Source organism: Mandrillus leucophaeus, unplaced genomic scaffold (genome assembly GCF_000951045.1).
Source record: "Mandrillus leucophaeus isolate KB7577 unplaced genomic scaffold, Mleu.le_1.0 Scaffold685, whole genome shotgun sequence".
NCBI classification, from domain to species: Eukaryota; Metazoa; Chordata; class Mammalia; order Primates; family Cercopithecidae; genus Mandrillus; species Mandrillus leucophaeus.
The window spans coordinates 1690264-1710616 of NW_012107419.1; the positions used below are offsets into that span (position 1 = coordinate 1690264).

The following is a 20353-nucleotide window of genomic DNA, read 5'->3' on the forward strand; positions in this document are numbered from 1 at the left end:
TTTCCATGATGTGATTATCACACATTGCATGCCTGTATCAAAACATCTCACATACTCCATAAATACGTACACCTACTATGTACCCACAAACATTGAAATAAAAAATTTAAAAAGACAAAAGGGACATCGTAACACCTATTCCACAGGATTGTTTTGAAAAATAAGTGAAATATCACAACTTAAGCACTTAACACTGAGACTGGAACACAGTTTGTATTCAGTAAATGTGAATTCTATTAGTTTCATTTCGCTTTCAGAAATTTTCACTTTTGAAATCACTGTTATTAAATGATAAATAGTGGGAGAAGTACTTACAGCATTTCTGCTACATAAAAGCATTAATTAAATGTTTGTTTAAAAAAAGTAATAGAAACACCTCAATTCAGTGAGATTTGTACATCGCATTAAGGCTATCCTATGAGATAAGTGAGATAGCGGTCCTGCCTAGAAAATCAATTTCCATTTTAGTAAACTCACCCTATGTACAAACTAAAAGCAAGCTGTTCAGGCTGTTCTGCTGAAATGGTTAGTGGCAAAAATAAATGAGCAGTTTGAGCTTAGAGCTTAACTTCTTTACAGTTTATTGATATACAAAAGAGAGATACTGTGTAATAACACAATTAACTCTATAAGGCTAATGAAAATCTTTTATTTACATCATGGGGTAGCATTTATTCTTATTAGAAATAGGAAATCCTGGCAACATGGACTAATCTACTAAGAGAACTTACTAGAGACTTATATCATGAAGAAATATCCACACTGCCTGTAGAAATGATATACCTTCCCTTGGGATTTCAGTCTGCTCAGGCTGCTATACCAAAATACCATAGACTGGGTGGCTTAAACAACAGGAATTTATTCCTCATAGTTCTGGAGGCCGGAACGTCCAAGAACAAGATGCCAGCCAATTCACTTCCCAGGTGAGGGCTCTCTTCCTAGCTTACAGGTGGCTGCCTTCTTACTGCGTCCTCACAAAGAGGAGAGAAAACAAGCTCAAGTCTCTTCTTCTTATAATGATTCTAATTCCATCACTGATGACCCCACATTCAAGACCTCATCTAAACTTAATTAACTCCAAAATACTCCACCTCTAAATAATATCACATTAAGTAGGGCTTCAACATATGAATTTTGGGGGGTCACAAATATTCAGTTCATACTGCTTGTAAAAATCAAAAACATCAATCTCTTTGCAGTTGCCACCACTCTTTAGAAATTAAATATCAATAGGGACAAAAATAACCCCAAAACACTTTGAAAATTTCAGCGAGACACTTCATTAATATTAACTTCTGCTTAGCAATTGAAAGTATTTTAGCCTTCTAACTGTCTTCAGAATATGCCACAACACTAAAAGAAATGTTCTCTGAATATAGAAGAAAAATAATTCAGGCTGTCATATTAGAATATAAAAAATAGACATTTGGGGTTCAGTTTCATAGTATTGGTCAGACATCCCATGAGTCATTATGGCTTTAAGAAAACTGTCATCTTTATAAATTCCACATTGTAATTCAGAGTATGCAGATGGAACCATCTTTAAGAATCTTTGAGGCCCCGTGAAGATGACACAAATAATGCATTTCGAAAAGCTATTTATCTCCCTCCCTCCTTATCTTTTATTTCTCTCTACCCTTCCTTCACGGTCTTTGGCATACAATGCAATTCTAATAACCTAAAACAATAAATCCAATAAATAAGCATTTTATCTATTTCTAGTAAGCGTTGAATACACAATGTTTATGTACATAAAAATGCCTGCACAAATACAACACACACACTCACACAGACACACACACTTCCCTTATAGGACCAGATATACCTGTTTGAATAATATGTACATTTACTACCATGAAGCAGACACTGTTCTAAGCACTTTACATAAATCTCATTTAAAAGCTCACTAAATAAAACTATAAAGTGGTCAAATTAGTCTCTTATTTACAGATGATAAAACTGAGGCAGAGAGATTAAATAAGCTATGAAAGGTGGAAAGATGAGAACTCCAACTAGTGCACTCAAGATAGCACTGGGATTCCACAGCCTTGGTTGAATGAATTGAAAGAAACGTATCTTACCCTTGCCTCTCCCTTATCTCCAACTAAAGTGCTCGCCAAAGGCAAACGTATAAATGAGGTTAAACCCTCTTCAGGTAATTTTTACAGCATTATGGTATTTTGAAACTGGCAATATAACTCCCCCCATAGAAAGCTATCAGAACAGAATGCTTATCTGTGACTTTCACCTTACTTCCTAAAGCATATAAATGAGTTCTTTTCTATTCACTAAACTTGTTCTAAAAATACATTCTAATTTCCATAACATTTTAAAGGTTCTATGGAAGTCATGACTCCTTATCAAGTGAGTTACAAATGTTTATTGAGTGAATGAATGAGTTTAATAAATTTTTGACTTAAGAAATTCTTATTTTCCAACTTACTAAAAAACATTATTGCCTTGTTTCCAACAAAATATCAGCAAAAGCATATGATGTTGATGTTGATGGAGACTACTGAAGAGAATTAACATAAATCTTAAACAATGCTCAATTTTAAAAGTGTGTGCACTGATCATTAAAAGAGAAAATATGTAAATTTGGGGGAAAATGAAGCAGTTACTCTTTACTAAATGGAACTGGCATTTCACGCTGCCATGAAGTAAAATGGCATATACATATTTATAAAATTCCAACAATAACCTAAGTACCTAAGTACTTTAAAAGGCTTTCTGTTTTACAACAAAACAAGGTGGAAGTGAAGCATTTCATTTTTCTGTGAAATCTAATTCATGCTGAAGTGATATCCTTGAGAATCTGTTGCATTTTCTAAAGGCTGGCTTAAGGTCCGGTGAAGTAGCTTCGCATCAAGTGGCAAGACAACTCAAAATTCTTGAGGCATAAAGTTGTGTGGCCCTAAAACTCTCTGTCAGAAACATCTGTTTTCAGCTTTTACAAGGGAGGTTAAAGATGGGGATTTATGTCTGCTATAGCTCCTTAGCCAATGTACAAACTCAGGTGCTGTGAGTATTATCAGTGCAAAGCCCCGGCAGTCTTCACCGAGATACCCAGACTAAAAGGGCTTGCCTGACTCTCAGTTTCCCTGGGATATTAACATGCACACTCAAAAGCGAACACTGATCACTTATATATAAGCTTATGTACAAGCATCTCTATCATGGATGTTTATCACTATTAACTTTTGCATTTTGTATTTATTTTTAGAACGTGCCATGGTTTGAATGTGTTCCTCAAAATTCTTAATCCCCAATACAAAAGTATTCAGGGTGGGACCTAATGGGAGGTCATGAAGATGGAGCCACTATTTGAAGAGCTTGTAGGAATAGGTTCACTGTGCTCTCTCTTGCCCTTTGGCATTCATCCATGTTGGGATATAGCAAGGAGACCCACACCAGATGCCAGCACCTTCATCTTGACCTTCCCAGACTTAAGAACTGTGAGAGATTAAATTTCTGTTCTTTATAAATAACCCAGTCTCAGGTATTCTATTATGACAGCACAAAATGTATTAATTAAGACAGAATGTCTAGATTTTTTTTTCCCACAAAGTGGTTAAGGAATTATAGTTAACAGGAGTCTATAGTTAATAGAAGACTAAAGCATAATAATATGTTGGCATAAATTAAATGAAATGTACATGATCTTAATGGCTTTTCTGACCCCTTTAATTGGTATTCATGGAGTTTGCAATTTATAAAGTTAACACAGTGTTTTCATTGGCCTTAAAATACTTTTAGAAGAACTCAATGTATCTAGTAATTTTCACACTGTATTAATTCCAAGGGAGTCCCCAAGCACATTTTCTGCATTTTCAAGGAGGGATATAACCAACCTCCTAACTCTAGTATCTCAGTGATTCTAATCCTGTTTTAGTATTTAAAAGCTCAGTGGATATCTCTATATCCTTTGATGAGGTTGCCATATTCAGTTCCCCTTTGACATTGTAGACTTGTCCTATGTACCCTCTGATTCTAAGCTTACTTCTGTCCAGGGAAAAGACTCTGCTTCTTTATCAAAGTTTGTACTTATACCCGTATTTATACTTTCTACCTAGACATGCTGCCTGGTTTTCAGCTTCTGTCATCTAGTCCCTTTGGGCCCAGTCCCAAGGTCTTGTATTCCCCAAGAGTTTGCCTGGATTTCCTCCTACTTTGCTAATTGGCCTGAACTCTGCTTTTCCAGCTAGACTTATAATACTTGCATTCCTTTGCCAATATGAACTTTGTGTTGTTGTTTTTCAGATTTTCAACTCAGGTTCCCTAATGTAATAGAATTTTGGTCCTGGTATTTCCTGGTTGCACTATCTTGTCTTACTGTGGACTTCTTCCCAATCTAAACCTGACAATGTTTAATGCCATGGACATTTGCAAACCACACTTGAAAGCTGTGATGGGAATACTCCCTCTACCTTTACTCTGACACAGAAAAGTATTTTATCACTAATATTTTTTTTTTTTTTTCAGATGGAGTCTCACTCTGTTGCCCAGGCTGGAGTGTAGTGGCGAGATCTCAGCTCACTGCAACCTCCACCTCCTGGGTTCAATCAATTCTCCTGCCTCAGCCTTCCGACTAGCTGGGATGACAGGCGCCCACTACCACGCCTGGCTAATTTTTGTATTTTTAGTAGAAACGGTTTCAGCAGGTTGGCCAGGTTGGTCTTGAACTCCTGACCTCAGGTGATACACCCACCTTGGCCTCCCAAAGTGCTGGGATTACAGGTGTGAGCCACCGCATCCGGCCATCATTAACATTTTTAGAGTTACCTGGGCAAGGTGATTTTTAAAACGACATCAACTTTTCTTCCATTTCACTGTTTTAAAAATATACCTCTTATTGCCTGCACCTGGGACCACTGCTCCCACAATACCTCTTTTGGTATGCTACTTTCCATAGGAGGAATGAAGACGGAGGTGCTGGCTGGTTTCTAACAAAGAGAAAAGATGGCAGATGGGAGAATCTCCAACTTGACAGTATAACTACAGTTACTGATTCTGTAACATCATTTTTAAACAGTTTCCACTTGGTTTCTGTCATTTGATCTTTGTCTAGATCACAGCCTAAATTGTATAAAAACTATAGGCTTTAGAATCAGACAAGTCTCAGTTCAAATTCTGACTTATGAGCCATGTTATCTGTATTTAACCTTTCCAAAACTCAGTTTTCTTATCTGAAAATATACATAATGCCACATGTTATTCAAGGAGGGATTAAATGAGATCATATTTTATTCTTTTCTAAAAAGCTCTGTGTGTGTATATATCTATATACACACACACACACACAAAAAAAAACATAATCACATAACACACATCCCTGTATGTCTAGATAGATACACCTGTCTGAGAAGTTCCAATGGCAGCTAATATTTACATTTACTACTATGCACCAGATGCTATTCTAAGTTCTTCGAGTATAGGAAAGCTCACTGAAATGCTTATGATGTAACTATGAGATTGATTCACTGAGTATCTTTATTTTATGGGGCACAGAACTGGAGAAAAGTCAAGTTAAAGTGCTTAAAGGTGAAAAGATGGGAATGCTAAAGATTATATTTAAAATAGCACTGGAACACTGTAACCGTGGCAGAACAGAATCAGAGAAAGTGGAGAAGTCTTTCTCCCTGTTTATCTGAAATCAAAGGTTTTCCCAAAGACAAATATAAAATAAAGCAAAATGTACATTAATTTGCTTCAATAGTCAATGCATTATTTATTATTATTATTATTTATATGCCATTGATTTACAAAATTAGATACTGGTTCCTTATGTTCATGAGAGAACAATCTGAGAAGCAAAACATTACATATGTTGTTTATGTCGACTTTTACTGAAAATTTGCCTTTCTAATTACAAGAGAAACAAAATTGTAATCCAGACCTCCTTCAATTTGCCTAGCTCTTACGTAGTATTCATACACCTGTAACATCTTGGCAGTTAAGTATTGTAAAGGCTTTCATTTTCTCAGTGCTTGATATGAGCACAGCAAAATCCACAGCTTCTTCCTCAACCCTCGACTTTATAGAAAGCTTGATTATTTCAGCAGAATGGTCTTATTATGTCTTAATTTATCTGGATTCTACCACTGAAATTATAATTATTCACTCTATCATCTCCCTAATGATAGGAAAACATGGAGCAATGACATGAAGAAGAGAGGGGCAACCACCAATTTAGAGACTAGTATCTCATGTCATACATAGCACACTATGAAAGCCCCATGTGGGTCACTCCATCTAGTTCTTTTCTCTTGGCATTTAGTTTTACCTGGCTTCCTTTCACATTTCCAGAAACATAAAAGGTGGGCTGTACCTTATTTTTCTCTGTGGTATCGTTATTCTACATAATTACCAAAATTCTATACACACTTTCAATTTAGCAAAACTCTTTTCATTTCATAAAATAGGAAGATTTGTGATCCTTACAAAAAATTCTACCGCCTCTGGGATTTTTTGTTTCAATAACAATTAAAAATTTAGCAAATAGTTCATGGTTTAAAATAGCACTGTGTATATTTTTTAGAAAATACACTAGAATGTTTATGAAGATTACAAATCAGGCTGGTCAAATAGAAGTTTTCTAATTTATATCCCTCCTAACGCATTTCTTCCAATGTACTTTTTAAATCCTATACAGGACCAATATCTCTTTATTTGTCTTTCCTTCTCTGGCCAAACCATTATTGCTATAGATTTAGCATATATTGTATTTCCAGTCTGGATTTCCCAAACTCAACCTCCCTAATCCTGAATAAGCAGCCAAAGCAGCCCTATACACCTATCCTACATACATATACTTACTACCTGAGATGGTTGAGTGTCAACTTCATTGGATTGAAGGGTAAAAAATATTGTTCCTGGGTGTGTCTATGAGGGTGTTGCCAAAGGAGATTAACACTTGAGTCAGTGGACTGGGAGAGGCAGACCTACCCTCAATCCAGGTGGGTACCATCTAATCAGTTGCCACCGTGACTAGGATAAAAGCAGGCAGAGGAATGTGGAAGGACTAAACTGGCCTGAGTCTACTGGCCTCCATTTTTCTCCTGTGATAGGTGCTTTCTGCCGTCAAACATTGGACTCCAAGTTCTTTAGCTTTTGGACTCTTGGACCTACACTAGGGTTTTCAGGCCTTCGACCACAGACTGAAGGCTGCACTGTTTTTGAGGTTTGGGGACTCGAACTGGCTTCCTTGGTCCTCAACTTGCAGACAGCCTATGGTGGGATTTCACCTTATGATCGTGTGAGTCAATACCCCTTAATAAACTCCCTTTCATATATACAGCTATCCTATTAGTCCCATCCCTCTAGAGAACCCTGGCTAATACACTAGCACTGAAGATATGTTAAGAACACCAAGCCCTGGAATCTTACTTAGTTATAATTCATTGCAAACTTTCCTAAGCAAGTTTAGTTTAAGAAAAGTTGTGAACTAGAATTATTATGTGTGTGTGTGTGTGTGTGTATAAACATTTTGTAAGTTAAAACTTGTTGATTATTATTATGACTAGATGAAACTGTCCATGGTTTAAAAATATATAGGAAAATTTGAAGATCATACAGAATATTTCTACTGTTTTTCTGTGAGATGTCCTAGCTTATATCAAGGGAAGGAATGCTTGATGTCTAAGAAATCAAGTTGTATTTTAAAACCTTGAGCCTGCTTTGGTATACTCAGAAGCATCACATTTCTTCTTTTCTCAAAGTCTAACTGATACTTAAGTTTGTCAGGGATTCCCATGTTTTTTCCAAAGAATAATTTATTTATCTATTATCATTCTCATTTAGTTGTATGAACTTAGGGCTAAAAAAACAAAACAAAACAAACAAACAAAAAAAAACATGACTGCTTTAACTGGAGGAAGCGAACACCGCAAATCAGTAGTTTAGAGGGAAAAGACTGGTTGTTGCAGAGATTGGTGTAATAGTGCCCCAAGTACGGAGGAAGGAAAGTGTTGCCAAATTCAGCTGATCTCCTCTGTCCTGAAAATGACAGTATAACATTATAGTATCTCTCTGGTTTGGAATCAGACATTTGGCTACCACTGCTGTAAATTATATACCAATAAATTATAAGGGAGTTAAAGATAATTTATAAGAACTTAATTTTCTATAACAAGGAAAATCCCTCATACATACTTCATACTGAATGTTTACCACTCAGAAGAAATTCAAGTAAAATATTTAACATTGGCTATATAAGTCTACATAATGAAACTAAAGAGCTCCTTTCCCCAAGACACACCTTCATAAAAATGCCCTCTGGATGATAATATAAAATGTACAAAGTGAATCAGACAGGTTCTTTCTAAATCTGTTTATGTGAAGATCATACTATAAAAGTAAGTAGCTGGTCAATATGTAGTAGTAAAGAAGAAAATAAAACCTGCAGTTCACAACTTTTATACTAAAAGGACTTGATTCCCTTTATATAAAAAAAGCCCTGCACCCTGACAAATTGTGCAATCCACGTAAGATTCTAGGTAAAGTTGTAGAGTTATCCATTAGGTAGATATGGAGCTAAATGGCTCAAAATATTGCTATGATCTTAATAAGAAATTAATAAGGAATTCACCAAATCAAATCAACAAATGGTGGTTGGCACCAATTTTGGGAGTTTTTCCATTATGTAGCTTGGAAAATTAAGGTACTTCCTCAAAAACCCATTAGTCATTTGAGCAATAGCTGGGGTATTTATATATAGGTCTTTTTTTTTTTTAGAATTATAGAGATCTCAGTTAATAATGCAGTACAAAATCCTGATTAGCCATATTTGATAATACAATGCATATTTTAACTTGCTATTTCTTTTTAACTGTAAAAATAAAATTCTTAGTTTATATTGGAATCCCATTTTCTAGGCAAGAATAATTCTGTGGTAAAAAGTCGCCTAAAATTCAACAAGTTTAATTTTTTAATAAAAAAAAAACGTAGAGGAGTAGCTATACAGAATTTTTCCTTACTGAGCAATATCATGATTCTTCACAGTTATCTATGTTATTACAAATCAACTCATATTGAAAGTTTACTCATAAAGAAGAAACACCTGTATTCTCTATAAAGATTTCTAAATTAAAGAGTTATCAATTATTTAGTATTAAGTTTAAGTTAAAAAATCAGTTTAAGATGACAAGTTACTATTAAAAAACATTTACATATAAGTAACTAAACTCCCTTACCTTATAAATATCCAAAAATCCACACTGGTGGTCAAATCTGGTGTACAGTTCATTCAGCATGCTGATTACTTGCATGGGAGTACACTGGGCACATATGGCTGTGAAGCCAACAATGTCTGAAAAGAGCATGGTGACATCATCAAACTTTCTGGCCTGTACTTGCTGCCCTTGCCACAATTGCTGGGCTACATCGCCAGGGAAAATAGAATATAGAAGATCCACTGTCTTCTTTTTCTCTTCTTCCAGGGCCTGGTGAGTTCTTTCTAAAGTTGCCTTTAATTTATCCATCCTTTTCTTCAAGCCATCTTGGGCCTTTGCCTGCTCACCAACCAAAATGACATCTCGGGTGGCATCATGGATAGGGATGTCTGAGAGATGTAGCCCTCGGCCCATGAGTTCATCCAACTTGTCCACACATGGAGAGCCCAAAAATAAAATGGAATTTGATTCTGGAACATGGATCATTTGTCCTTTGACTTCCATCACCTGTGAAATTAACATGGAATTTTGATCAGTACTCTTCACATAGTAGGTTCACAAAATTTAATATATTATCTGATGAATAGAAAGAAAAAAATGTTTTATTAGCAATACTCGGTTACTGCATCCACATAAGCAAATTTAAATCTGATTTTCAGCCAGTTTAAAATTCATGGTTCTGAAGAGAAACAATTGTTTTATATCTCACTCAGCTACTTTCTAAAGACAATAATGAAATGGAAAGTGAGATCAGTGAAAAGTGAACCAGGAAAACATTTTTTATTTAAGATGATACTCTCAGGTACATCATGAAACTGGTTTATGAGCCAATTCAAAAGCTTTCAGCCTGCTAAATAATAATAAAATTATGGTAAATCCATCAGTCAAAATAACTATATTTAACTGTCATTAAAATAATACTCCTTTCAGAAAATAAATCCAGGAGGTTAAAATGAATCAAAGTAATTGTTTGGCCTTAAGTAAATCATTTCTCAACCATTATAGTACTTTGAAAATGTCCTAGTTATTGCGTTGGTTAGATTAGTGGACAGTTCTCTTATTCTTAAAGATAAAAATATAAACCAGATATCATTAAGCTAACATTATCAGAAAATATCACTCAACTAGCATGTTCATATAAACTAAAAATAAATGAAAAAATAATAATTATAATACTAAAGGAATTTGGGTCATATGATAAAGAATCTGAGGGTACAATAATTTAAATCTATTCCTCTTTTCTATGCCCTTTCACTGGATAATTTAGGGAACAGAGATTTAACGGGAAACTTAGCAAACACAAGCTTACATCCGGTAGCCTAACGAACACCTTCAGAGGGCACGAACAATGAGCACCAGTAGAAAAGGAAGGTGAAGGTGGGGTATGGCTACAACTATAGCTATTTGGATTGGACTAAGGTGAAACTAAGAACACCTGGAGAAGAAGCTAGTTGCAATTACTTAGAAAGAATAGGCTAAAAGTCGACCAATTGGGACTGTGCAGCAGTTTCATCTATGTTCCACTATCACACAGAATGTGCTCAATACGTGTATCTTCCTTCTTCTTTATAGCTAAATAGTTAAGCTAGTTGATAAAAACTGGTGGCACTGAACAAACATGGAATAAACTGTAGGGATTTGGATTTTTAAGTCCGTTAATATTTTTACTTTGCTCCCTTGTATCATTCACCAAGATCTTATTTATATAAGAAAATAAAATGGAATCTTGCTTGATGTTATAATTTTTATGGAATTAAATGCTCACTTTACCTTATGTAAAATTTCTGCTAAAGTTCAGTATTTCATCCTTTTATTTATATTACTCTCATTTATTCACTAAAATATTTATTGAGTATCTTTTGTTTACTAATAGTGCTCTGCTCTGGATGATAAGGATAGAAAGATAAAATATGGTTCCCCTTTTCAAACATATCACAGTATGGTGGAGAACCAAATCTATATTGGGCCAGAGAATAGGAGGAGGAAGACATTCTAAATTCACCACCTAAAATAGACTCTCAAAATACTGCAGGCTATGGTTTGAGTAAAAAGAAAATAATTGTCCTGTAAAATATTTACAGATTGTTTTGTATATATTTTGTATGTTTTTGGGGGGAAGAGTGTTGTTAATAATACATACTATCTTGTTAATAGGATCTTAAGGGCATGGTAAGAAAGATACACATAATGTACAATCCCAGAGTTTAAAAATTATTATTATTATTATTATTATTTTGAGATGGAGTCTCGCTCTGTCACCCAGGCTGGAGTGCAGTGGCACGATCTCGGCTCACTGCAAGCTCCGCCTCCCGGGTTTACACCATTCTCCTGTCTCAGCCTCCTGAGTAGCTGGGACTACAGGCGCCCACCACCACACCCAGCTGATTTTTTGTATTTTTAGTAGAGACGGGGTTTCACCGTGTTAGCCAGGATGGTCTCAATCTCCTGACCTCGTGATCCACCCGCCTCGGCTTCCCAAAGTGCTGGGATTACAGGAGTGAGCCACTGCGCCCGGCCTAAAAATTATTATATCCATATTTTTACAATTGACATAAGCGCAAAAACCTTGATAAGCTTAATAGAGTTAATCATATTTTTAAATGGCAATGATAACATCTGATACTCATATATTTAAACTTCTATGTAGTCTCTCTCTCTCTGTCTTCACATTTCTTTCCAATTACTTCTTTTTTCTTCTCCCTCTTGCTTCCTTCTTTCTTCGCTCTTGCTTCCTGGAGTTGCACTTTTTTCACCCTCCTCTCTTCATTTGGTGTTTGTCTCTCCTTCTGCTGGTCTCTCTTCCTCATCGCTTGGACCCCACTCTCTCATTTTTTTCCATTGGTTCCTGTTTTCTTTTTTTTCTCTTTTCTTCTTAGGTATCAACTTTAACATTTACCATCACAACTAAACCTTATTCTCTTTTGCCTTTATTATCTCCATCTTCATTTTAAATACGGAATCAGTGTATGTATGTATGCATAAATTTATATTGTTGCCTCTATATAATACATTTTAAAGATTTCTTTAATTTATAAAAGTTTGAATCGAATACTTCACATTCCTGTCTCAAAAATATAAAACAGTAAATATGTCCTTGATTTATATGTGGCCATTAGTTTGTTTTCTGAAATCTCTACATAAACAGACCCTGAAAGAAGAAAAAGTTGCTGATTGCCTACACTACAGAAAAACAATTCATAGAAGAGAAGCCCAAACAAATAAAGTAAATAACTTCCTTTTCAATATTTTCTCAGTGAATTTTTTTTTAATAAATGGGCAGATTCAATGGCACCATTTGTATCTCTGTCACCAATGTATTTTTACTTTAATTGGAAAATAATATAAATTATCCTTCTTCAATTATTTTTCTCATTATAATTATAAATTCAGAAATTCATCATTATCTGAATTTATTAACTTAGCATTAAGTAAAACTACTATAAGAACTACATATTTGTATGTAAAAGAATTGTGGAAAATTGCTTAAAATAGAAACATCTATCTAAGGTTTTATTGCATCTTACATCATATTGAAGTTTCAATGAGATAGCACAGAAGACATCAGAAAAATAAACTGTCATAACATTTGACAGATTTCAGAAATTGGTAAGCATAACAAAGGGGGGTATTTTGCTTTGAGCTATAGTAAAGGGTTAAATGTCATACTATCACAAACTTTGGTTGTCAGGTTCTGTTAAAGTGTCTGCTTTATTTCTTTTTTCATTTTACTTTTATACTTGGTTGGGGGATACATGTGCAGGTTTGTTATATAGGTTATTTCATGTCATGGGGATTTGTTGTATGTTAATACACAGATATTTTGATGAAAATATTTACCACTGTTATCAATAAGTAATCAGAATTGAGTAAGTCCAGGTCATATAACTGCACATTACATGTTTTATATTTTTGCATATCTTGAGCATGGCCTAATCCATGCTCTCATGAAGCTTCAAGTTTTATAAGAAAATCATTTGAGGCAGTGTTACATAATAGTTTGAAAAGAAGGATTTAGAAGAAGTCAGGTCTGAATTTGAACTTCAACTCTCCTGACAATTAAGTGGGAAAACTGACCTAGGTTCAGTTCCTTATCCTTTCAAAGCCTCGGTTTCCTTATCTATAAACTGGAAAATATTATAGTGATGTTGAGGATGATGATGCCTGTAGCTAACTCAACACATCTGTGAGTACTTGCTATTGCCCATGTACTATGCTGAGTAACTTAATTAATATGTAATTTATACTTTATTACTGAATTTTACTCTTTTGCTAGCTATTACTATCCTCAGTTTTAAGATTTAGGGAGGTTAAGAGATTTGTTAAGAATACACAGCTAATAAGCAGTAAGACCAACACTCAAACCCAAACTGGACTGACTCCAAAGTAAACACTCTTAACCACTGTGGAAGCCTGATGGTGAAGGAGAGAGAAGCGAAGAAATTACAATTTTAAATATAAATCAATGTGATGGCAAAACAACCTTAAAGAGATGTTCACAATGGGCAGTTGAAAAGAGAGAAATTGTTGCTACACACATAGATGTAGTTGCTATTTCCATGCCTATTCTTTAAAATTCAGTTCAGTAACAAAAACTGGGCACTTCTAGATTTAGTTTCTGGTCTTTCAGATCCCTGCAATGTAATCTATGAAAGCACAAACACAATGATATGTCCCCGGTGCTTCAACAATTAAAGGGGCTTCCAGAAGGGCTATTGCTCTCACAGAGCAACATTTGCTTTCAAAGAACTAGCTCTAGCTAAAAAAGCAGGAGACAGTGCCCAGCCTGAGAAGCTTCAATGTCCTTAATGTCCTGATATTCTCCCTCTCAAACCCACCATCACTCACTACCCAAGAAAGTATATGGCTAGAGTCACCAGCAAGAGAAATTTTGCACAACAAATGCCCAGCTGGGAATTACTCTTCATCCACATGGGCTGAAAATCCCCTCCATATAGAGACATAAGAATATCTGACCTGGAGAAGCTTGCTCTGCACCCTCAAGCAGCATTACCAAGGACAGTAGGAGCCATGAGGCATGAAATAAACCAAGATGAAAATAGCACCATATAACCTCTGAAAATTACACAGTCATTGCAACTAAAAACCACAAAAATAGGCCAGGACCTACATGCCAAGCCTAAACAGAGGAATTGACTGTTAAAATAAAAAATTTAAATAGAATCTAGAGTCTCCTAACACAATACCCAAATTGTCAAAAATATAATAGACAGTCAACCATCATAATAAGAATCATAATAAGAACCAAGAAAATCACAACTTGAGTGAGAAAAGACAATCGATTGACGCCAACACCAAAATGAATCAGATGTTGGAATTATCTGTCAAGAATTTTAAAGAGGGCATAAGAAAATATTTCAACAAGCAATTATAAATTCTTTTTTAAATGAATTTTAAAAACACAAAATCTCAGTAAAGCAATAGGAATATAAAAATAACCAATGGAAATTATGGAACTGAAAAATACAGCAACAAAAATAGAAAACATGCTGGGTGGGCTCAAAATTAGAATGGAGATGACAGAGGATAGAATCAGTGAATTGAGGACAGCTTAATAGAATTTACTGAATCTGAACAACAGAGAGAAAATAGGCTCAAAAAAAAAAAAAAAGTTTTAGGGATCTTTAGGACAATAAAAAAGAAATCCACATTCACATCCTAAGAGTTCCAAAAGTATAAGGGAAAGTAAGGTTGAAATAGTATTTGAATAAACTATAGATGAAAATGTCTTAAATTTGGTGAAAGACATAAACCCACAGATTCAACTATATGGATTCTAAATAAGGATAAACTGAAAGGAATTCACTCCAAGATACATCACAGTTAAACTTCTGAAAATTAAATACAAAGAAAAAATTCTGAAAGCAGCCAGAGAAACATGACACATTACTTATAGGCAACACCAATTTGAATGGCAGCTGATTTGTCATCTAAAATTATAGAGGCCAGAAGAAAGTAGCACATTATTTTTCAAATTGAAAAAGAACTGTCAACTGTGAATTCTACATCTGGGGAAACTATCCTCCAATAATTAAGTGGGGTAAAAGGACATCTGCAGACAAACAAAAACTAAAAATCTTTGTCCTAGCAGATCTACTCTTAAAGAATGGCTAAAGAAAGGTCTTCAAATGAAAGAAAAAGAGAAAAAAAATATTTGAGCACCAGGAAGGAAGAAAAGGAACAGAAGGACTAGAAATATGGGTAAATACATAAAATATCTTCTCCTCATGAGTTGTCTAAATCATATGAGATGACTGAGACAAATATGATAATATTATATATTCTGATACTTTGATCATCATGAGTGGCCTAACAGGAGGAAGGCAGAGGGAGGCCACACATGCACACACACACTACACACAAAGGAGAAGGTGACATGAACAAAGAGACATAGATTGGAGTGATGTGACCTCAAGACCTGCCAGCAGCCACAAAAAGCTAGAAGAAGCATGAAGCAGATTCTACCTCGGAGCCTCTGGTCCTTTTGACACTTTGGCTTCTGGCATGCAGCACTATGAAAGAATAAACTTATGTTGTTTTAAGCTACCAAGTTTGTGGTAGTTTGTTCCAGTAGCCACAGAAAACTAATACCTTAACAACAAAATCTACAAAAATAACAAAATCTACAAATACTATCTAATATCTAAAATAATTTGACAATCCAACAACAGCAGAATACTCTTTCTTTAAAAAAAAAAACAAAAAACAAAAAACAAGGACATCATGGAACATATACTGACCAAATCCTAAGCCATAAAAAAAAACACCAGAATAAATTTCAAAAGTTGAAATTGTACAGCATATGTTAACTAGATGAAATAATACTAGAAATCAGTAACTGAAAGACAATAGAAAAATTCCTAACAATGTGAAAAGGAAACAACACTTTTCTACACAAAAATGGAAATACAGCATATTAAAATAAGTAGCATGCAGCCAAAGCAGTGAAGAGAGTGCTTATAATCAAGGTGAGAACAAATCACAAATCAATAATCCAAGTGTCTACCTCAGAGAACGAAAAATATAACAGCAAAATAAACCCAAAGCAAGCAGAAGGTAGGAAACGAAAACCATAAGAGAGGTAATCAATGAAATTACAAACAAGAAAACAATAAAGAAAATGAGCAAAAAAATGGTTTTTTCGAAAAAACATCAATAAAATCAGTAAAGTCTAGCAACACTGATGAAAATGACAGGTAAGTAAACAAAAATCGACATAAGGAACAAGATAGGGGTTATCACTATAGCTAATATAGCCATTAAAAGAATAATAAGGGAATATCACAAACAGCTTTACATTAAAAAATCTGACAGTTTAAAAGAACCAACCGCTTGAAAAAACACAAGCTACCAAAACTCAACCAAGATGAAACTGATAATCTGAATCTTTCTATAACCATTAAAAACATTAAATGTATAATTTAAATTTTTTTGAAAAAAAATATTCAGGACAAATAGTTTTGCTGGAAAATTCTAACAACTATTTGAAAACGAATTAACACAATTTTTTCAGTCTCTTTCAGAAAATAAAAGGGGAGGGAACATTTAAATGTGGTGCAGTTCCACCCCTTCCTAAAGATTACATGAGCTAGGTTAATGAAGAAATAATTCATTTGTCCTCTAACATTCATCTTCTAGCTAGGATATGATGAGGCATATGAAATGACATTTATATCTGGCCCAAATTAAACAATTACAATATGAATTTTCCTTAAAATATATTGATAGGTGTCATCTTGCCCCAAAGATTTATCATTATGCAAAGTTTATCATTTAAGCTTAGAGTATTTGCACTAGGACCTCCAGCAAAAATAGCTCCTATAACTTTAGTTCCAAAGCTCCTATTTAAGACTAGACACTAACTACTAAAAGAAAACATAGAGAAGCTCCTTGACATTGCTCTGAACAGCGACTTTTTGGACATGACCCCAAAAGCACAGACAATAAAAATGAGAATAGATCAATGAGATTCTATCAAATTAAAAAGCTTCAGCACAGCAAAGGAAACGTCAACAGAGTAAAGAAACAACATACAGAATAGGGGAAAATGTTTGCAAACCATATGTCTTACAAGGGTTTAGTATCCAAAATATATAAAGAACTCAAATAACTGACTAAGAAGAAAACAACAGATTAAATGGGCAAAAGGTCTGAATACAGACATTTCTCAAAAGAAGACACACAAATAGCCAAGAGAAATATGAAAAAAAATGCTCAACATCACTAATCAATGATAAATGCAAGTTAAAAGATAAATGCAAATTAAAACCACAATGAGTTATCACCTGATACCTGTTAGAATGGCTATTACCAAAATGATGAAAAATAATGAGTACCAGCAAAATGCGGAGAAAAGAGAACCCTTGTAGACTGTTGGTGGGAGTGGAAAATATTTCAGCCATGATGAAAAACAGTATTGACATTCTTCAAAAAAGTAAAAATAGAATTACTATATGATCCAGCAATCTCAATACTGAGTATATATTTAAAAATGAAATCAAATGACAGTTATCTGCACCCCCATGTTCACTGCAGCATTATACACTATAGCCAAAATATGGAATAAGCCTAAGTGTCCATCAACAGATGAATGGATACTTGTGGTATGGAATGTGGTCTATACAAGCATACTTCATTTTATTGTGCTTCACTTTATTGCCCTTTGCAGATATTGCACAGTTTTACAATCAAAAATCTGTGACAACCTACTGCCACCAAATCTACTGGTGACATTTTTCCAACAGCATATGCTCATCTCATGTCTCTGTGTCATATTTTGGCAATTCTCATAATATTTCAAGCTCTTTCATTATTACATGTGTTATGGTAATCTGTGATCAGTGATCCTTGATGTTACTATGGTAATTGTTTTGGGGCACCACAAACCACCCATATAAGACAGTGAACTTAATCAACATCGTGTGTGTTCTGACTGCCCCACCAACCAGCTGTTCCCCAGTTCTTCTCCCTCTCCTCAGAGCTCCCTATTCCATAAGAACAACAATATGGAAATTAGACCAATGAATAACCCTACAATGACCTCTAAGTGTTCAAGTGAAAAGAAAACTTGCAGGGCTCTCACTTTAAATCAAATGCTAGAAATGATTAAGCTTAGTGAGAAAGGCAGGTCAAAAGCTGAGACCAGTGGAAACTACACCTCTTAAGCTAGTTAGCCAAGTTGCGAATGAAAATGAAAGGTTCTTGAAGGAAATTTCAAAAAATGCTACTCTGGTGAACACACAAGTGATAAGAAAGTAAAACAGCATTATTGCTGATCTGGAGAAAGTTTTAATGGTAAGTATGGAAGATCAAATCAGCCATAACATTCTGTTTAGCCAAAGCCTAATCCAGAAAAAGGCCTTAGATCTCTATAATTCTGTGAAGGCTGAGGTAGGTGAGGAAGCTGCAGAAAAAAGCTTGAAGCTAGCAGAGGACGGTTCATGAGGTTTAAGGAAAGAAGCCACCTTAAGCATTAACAGTTTGGAAGAAGTTTATTTCAACCCTCAGTGATGACTTTGAGAGCTTCAAGACTTCAGTTGAGGATATCACTGCAGATATGGTAGAAATGGCAAAAAGCACTAGAATTAGATATAGAGCCTGAAGATGTGGCTGAATTGCTTCAATTTCATGATAAAACTTAAATGAATGAGAAGTTATTTCTCACGAATGGGCAAAGAAAGTGATTTCTTGAGATATAATCTACTCCTGGTGAAGACGCAGTGAACACTGTTGAAATGACAACAAAATATTTAGAATATTACCGAAAATTAGTTGATAAAGCAGCACAGAGGTTGAGAAAACACATTCAAATTTTGAAAGCAGTACTACTGTGAATACAATGCTATCAAACAGCGTTGCAAGCTATAAGGAAATGTTTTGTGATAGGACGAGTCAATCGATACAGCAAACTTCATTGTTGTCTTATTTTAAGAAATTGTTAGAGCCACCCCAACCTTCAGCAACCACCACCCTGATCAGTCAGTTGCCATCTACATCAAGGTAAGACCCTCCACCAGCAAAAAGATTATGACTTGATGAAGGCACAGATAATCACTAGCATTTTTAGCAATAAAGTTTGTTTTTATTAAGGAATATACATTTTTCAGACATAATGCTATTGCAAACTTAACAGACTACAGTCTAGTGTGAAAAGAACTGAAAATGCACTGGAAAGCAAAAAATATTGTGTGATTTGCCTTTTTGTAATATTTGTTTTATTGGAGTGGTTATAACCAAACCCACAGTATCTCTGAGGTGTGCCTGGATACACAAGCGAATACCATTCAGTCTTACAAAAGAAAAAAAGACTATCTTTTGAGACACCATGTTTGAACATGAAGAACATTATGTAAAGTGAAATAAGTACAGAAAGACAAGTACCTAAATACTGCATGGCCTCACCTATATTTGAAGTATAAAATTCAAACTCAAAGACAGAGATTAAAATAGTGGTTACCAGAGGCTGGGATATGGAAGGATTGAGGAGATGTTGATCAAAGAACACAAACTTTCAGTTAAAACATAAATAAATAAAAATAATGTAGAAGAGGTTTGTTTTTCTTGCTTATTTGTTTTCATCATTTGATGTGTATTTGTGTTTTGATTCTTAACACACAATTATTCCAAAAAAATAAGGTGCTTTGAAACAAAACCAACTTTCCCCCATAGGGCTATTAATTTTTTTCAAAACATATCATCCTAATGTCTGCATTTATAATAATGATTCATTGATTTGTTTTAAAAATATTTACTTAGTATCTAAAACCTACCAATATTATGGTCTTCCTTAAGAAATTGTCACAGTCACCGCAGCCTTCAGCACACACCACCTTGATTAGTGAGCAGCCAATACTAGGCTAAGCACTTTTTAAAAAAAATATTATTCATTTAGAGACAGTCTCACTCTATCATCCAGGCTGGAGTGCAGTGGCATGATATTGGCTCACTGCAACCTCTGCCTCCCAGATTCAAGTGATTTTCCTGCCTCAGCCTCCCAAGTAGCTGGAACTACAGGTACACGCCACCATGCCTGGCTAATTTTTGTATTTTTAGTACAGACAGGGTTTAAACATGTTGGCCAGACTGGTCTCAAAGTCCTGCTTCAAATGATCCAACTGCCTCAGCCTTCCAAAGTGCCAGGATTATAGGCATGACCCATGCACCCG

General features: G+C 34.9%; 1 protein-coding gene across 1 annotated transcript in view; it reads right to left on the reverse strand.

Moving 5' to 3' along the window:
* Window positions 1-20353, reverse strand: part of GUCY1A2 (guanylate cyclase 1, soluble, alpha 2) — a 298023-nt gene that overhangs the window by 104501 nt on the left and 173169 nt on the right. Inside the window, exons 7-8 of the mRNA XM_012002396.1 lie at window positions 15599-15606; window positions 9192-9677 (exon numbers count right to left, since the gene is read on the reverse strand). Coding sequence (XP_011857786.1) covers window positions 9192-9677; window positions 15599-15606 — 494 coding nt within the window. The remainder of the gene's footprint in view (window positions 1-9191; window positions 9678-15598; window positions 15607-20353) is intronic.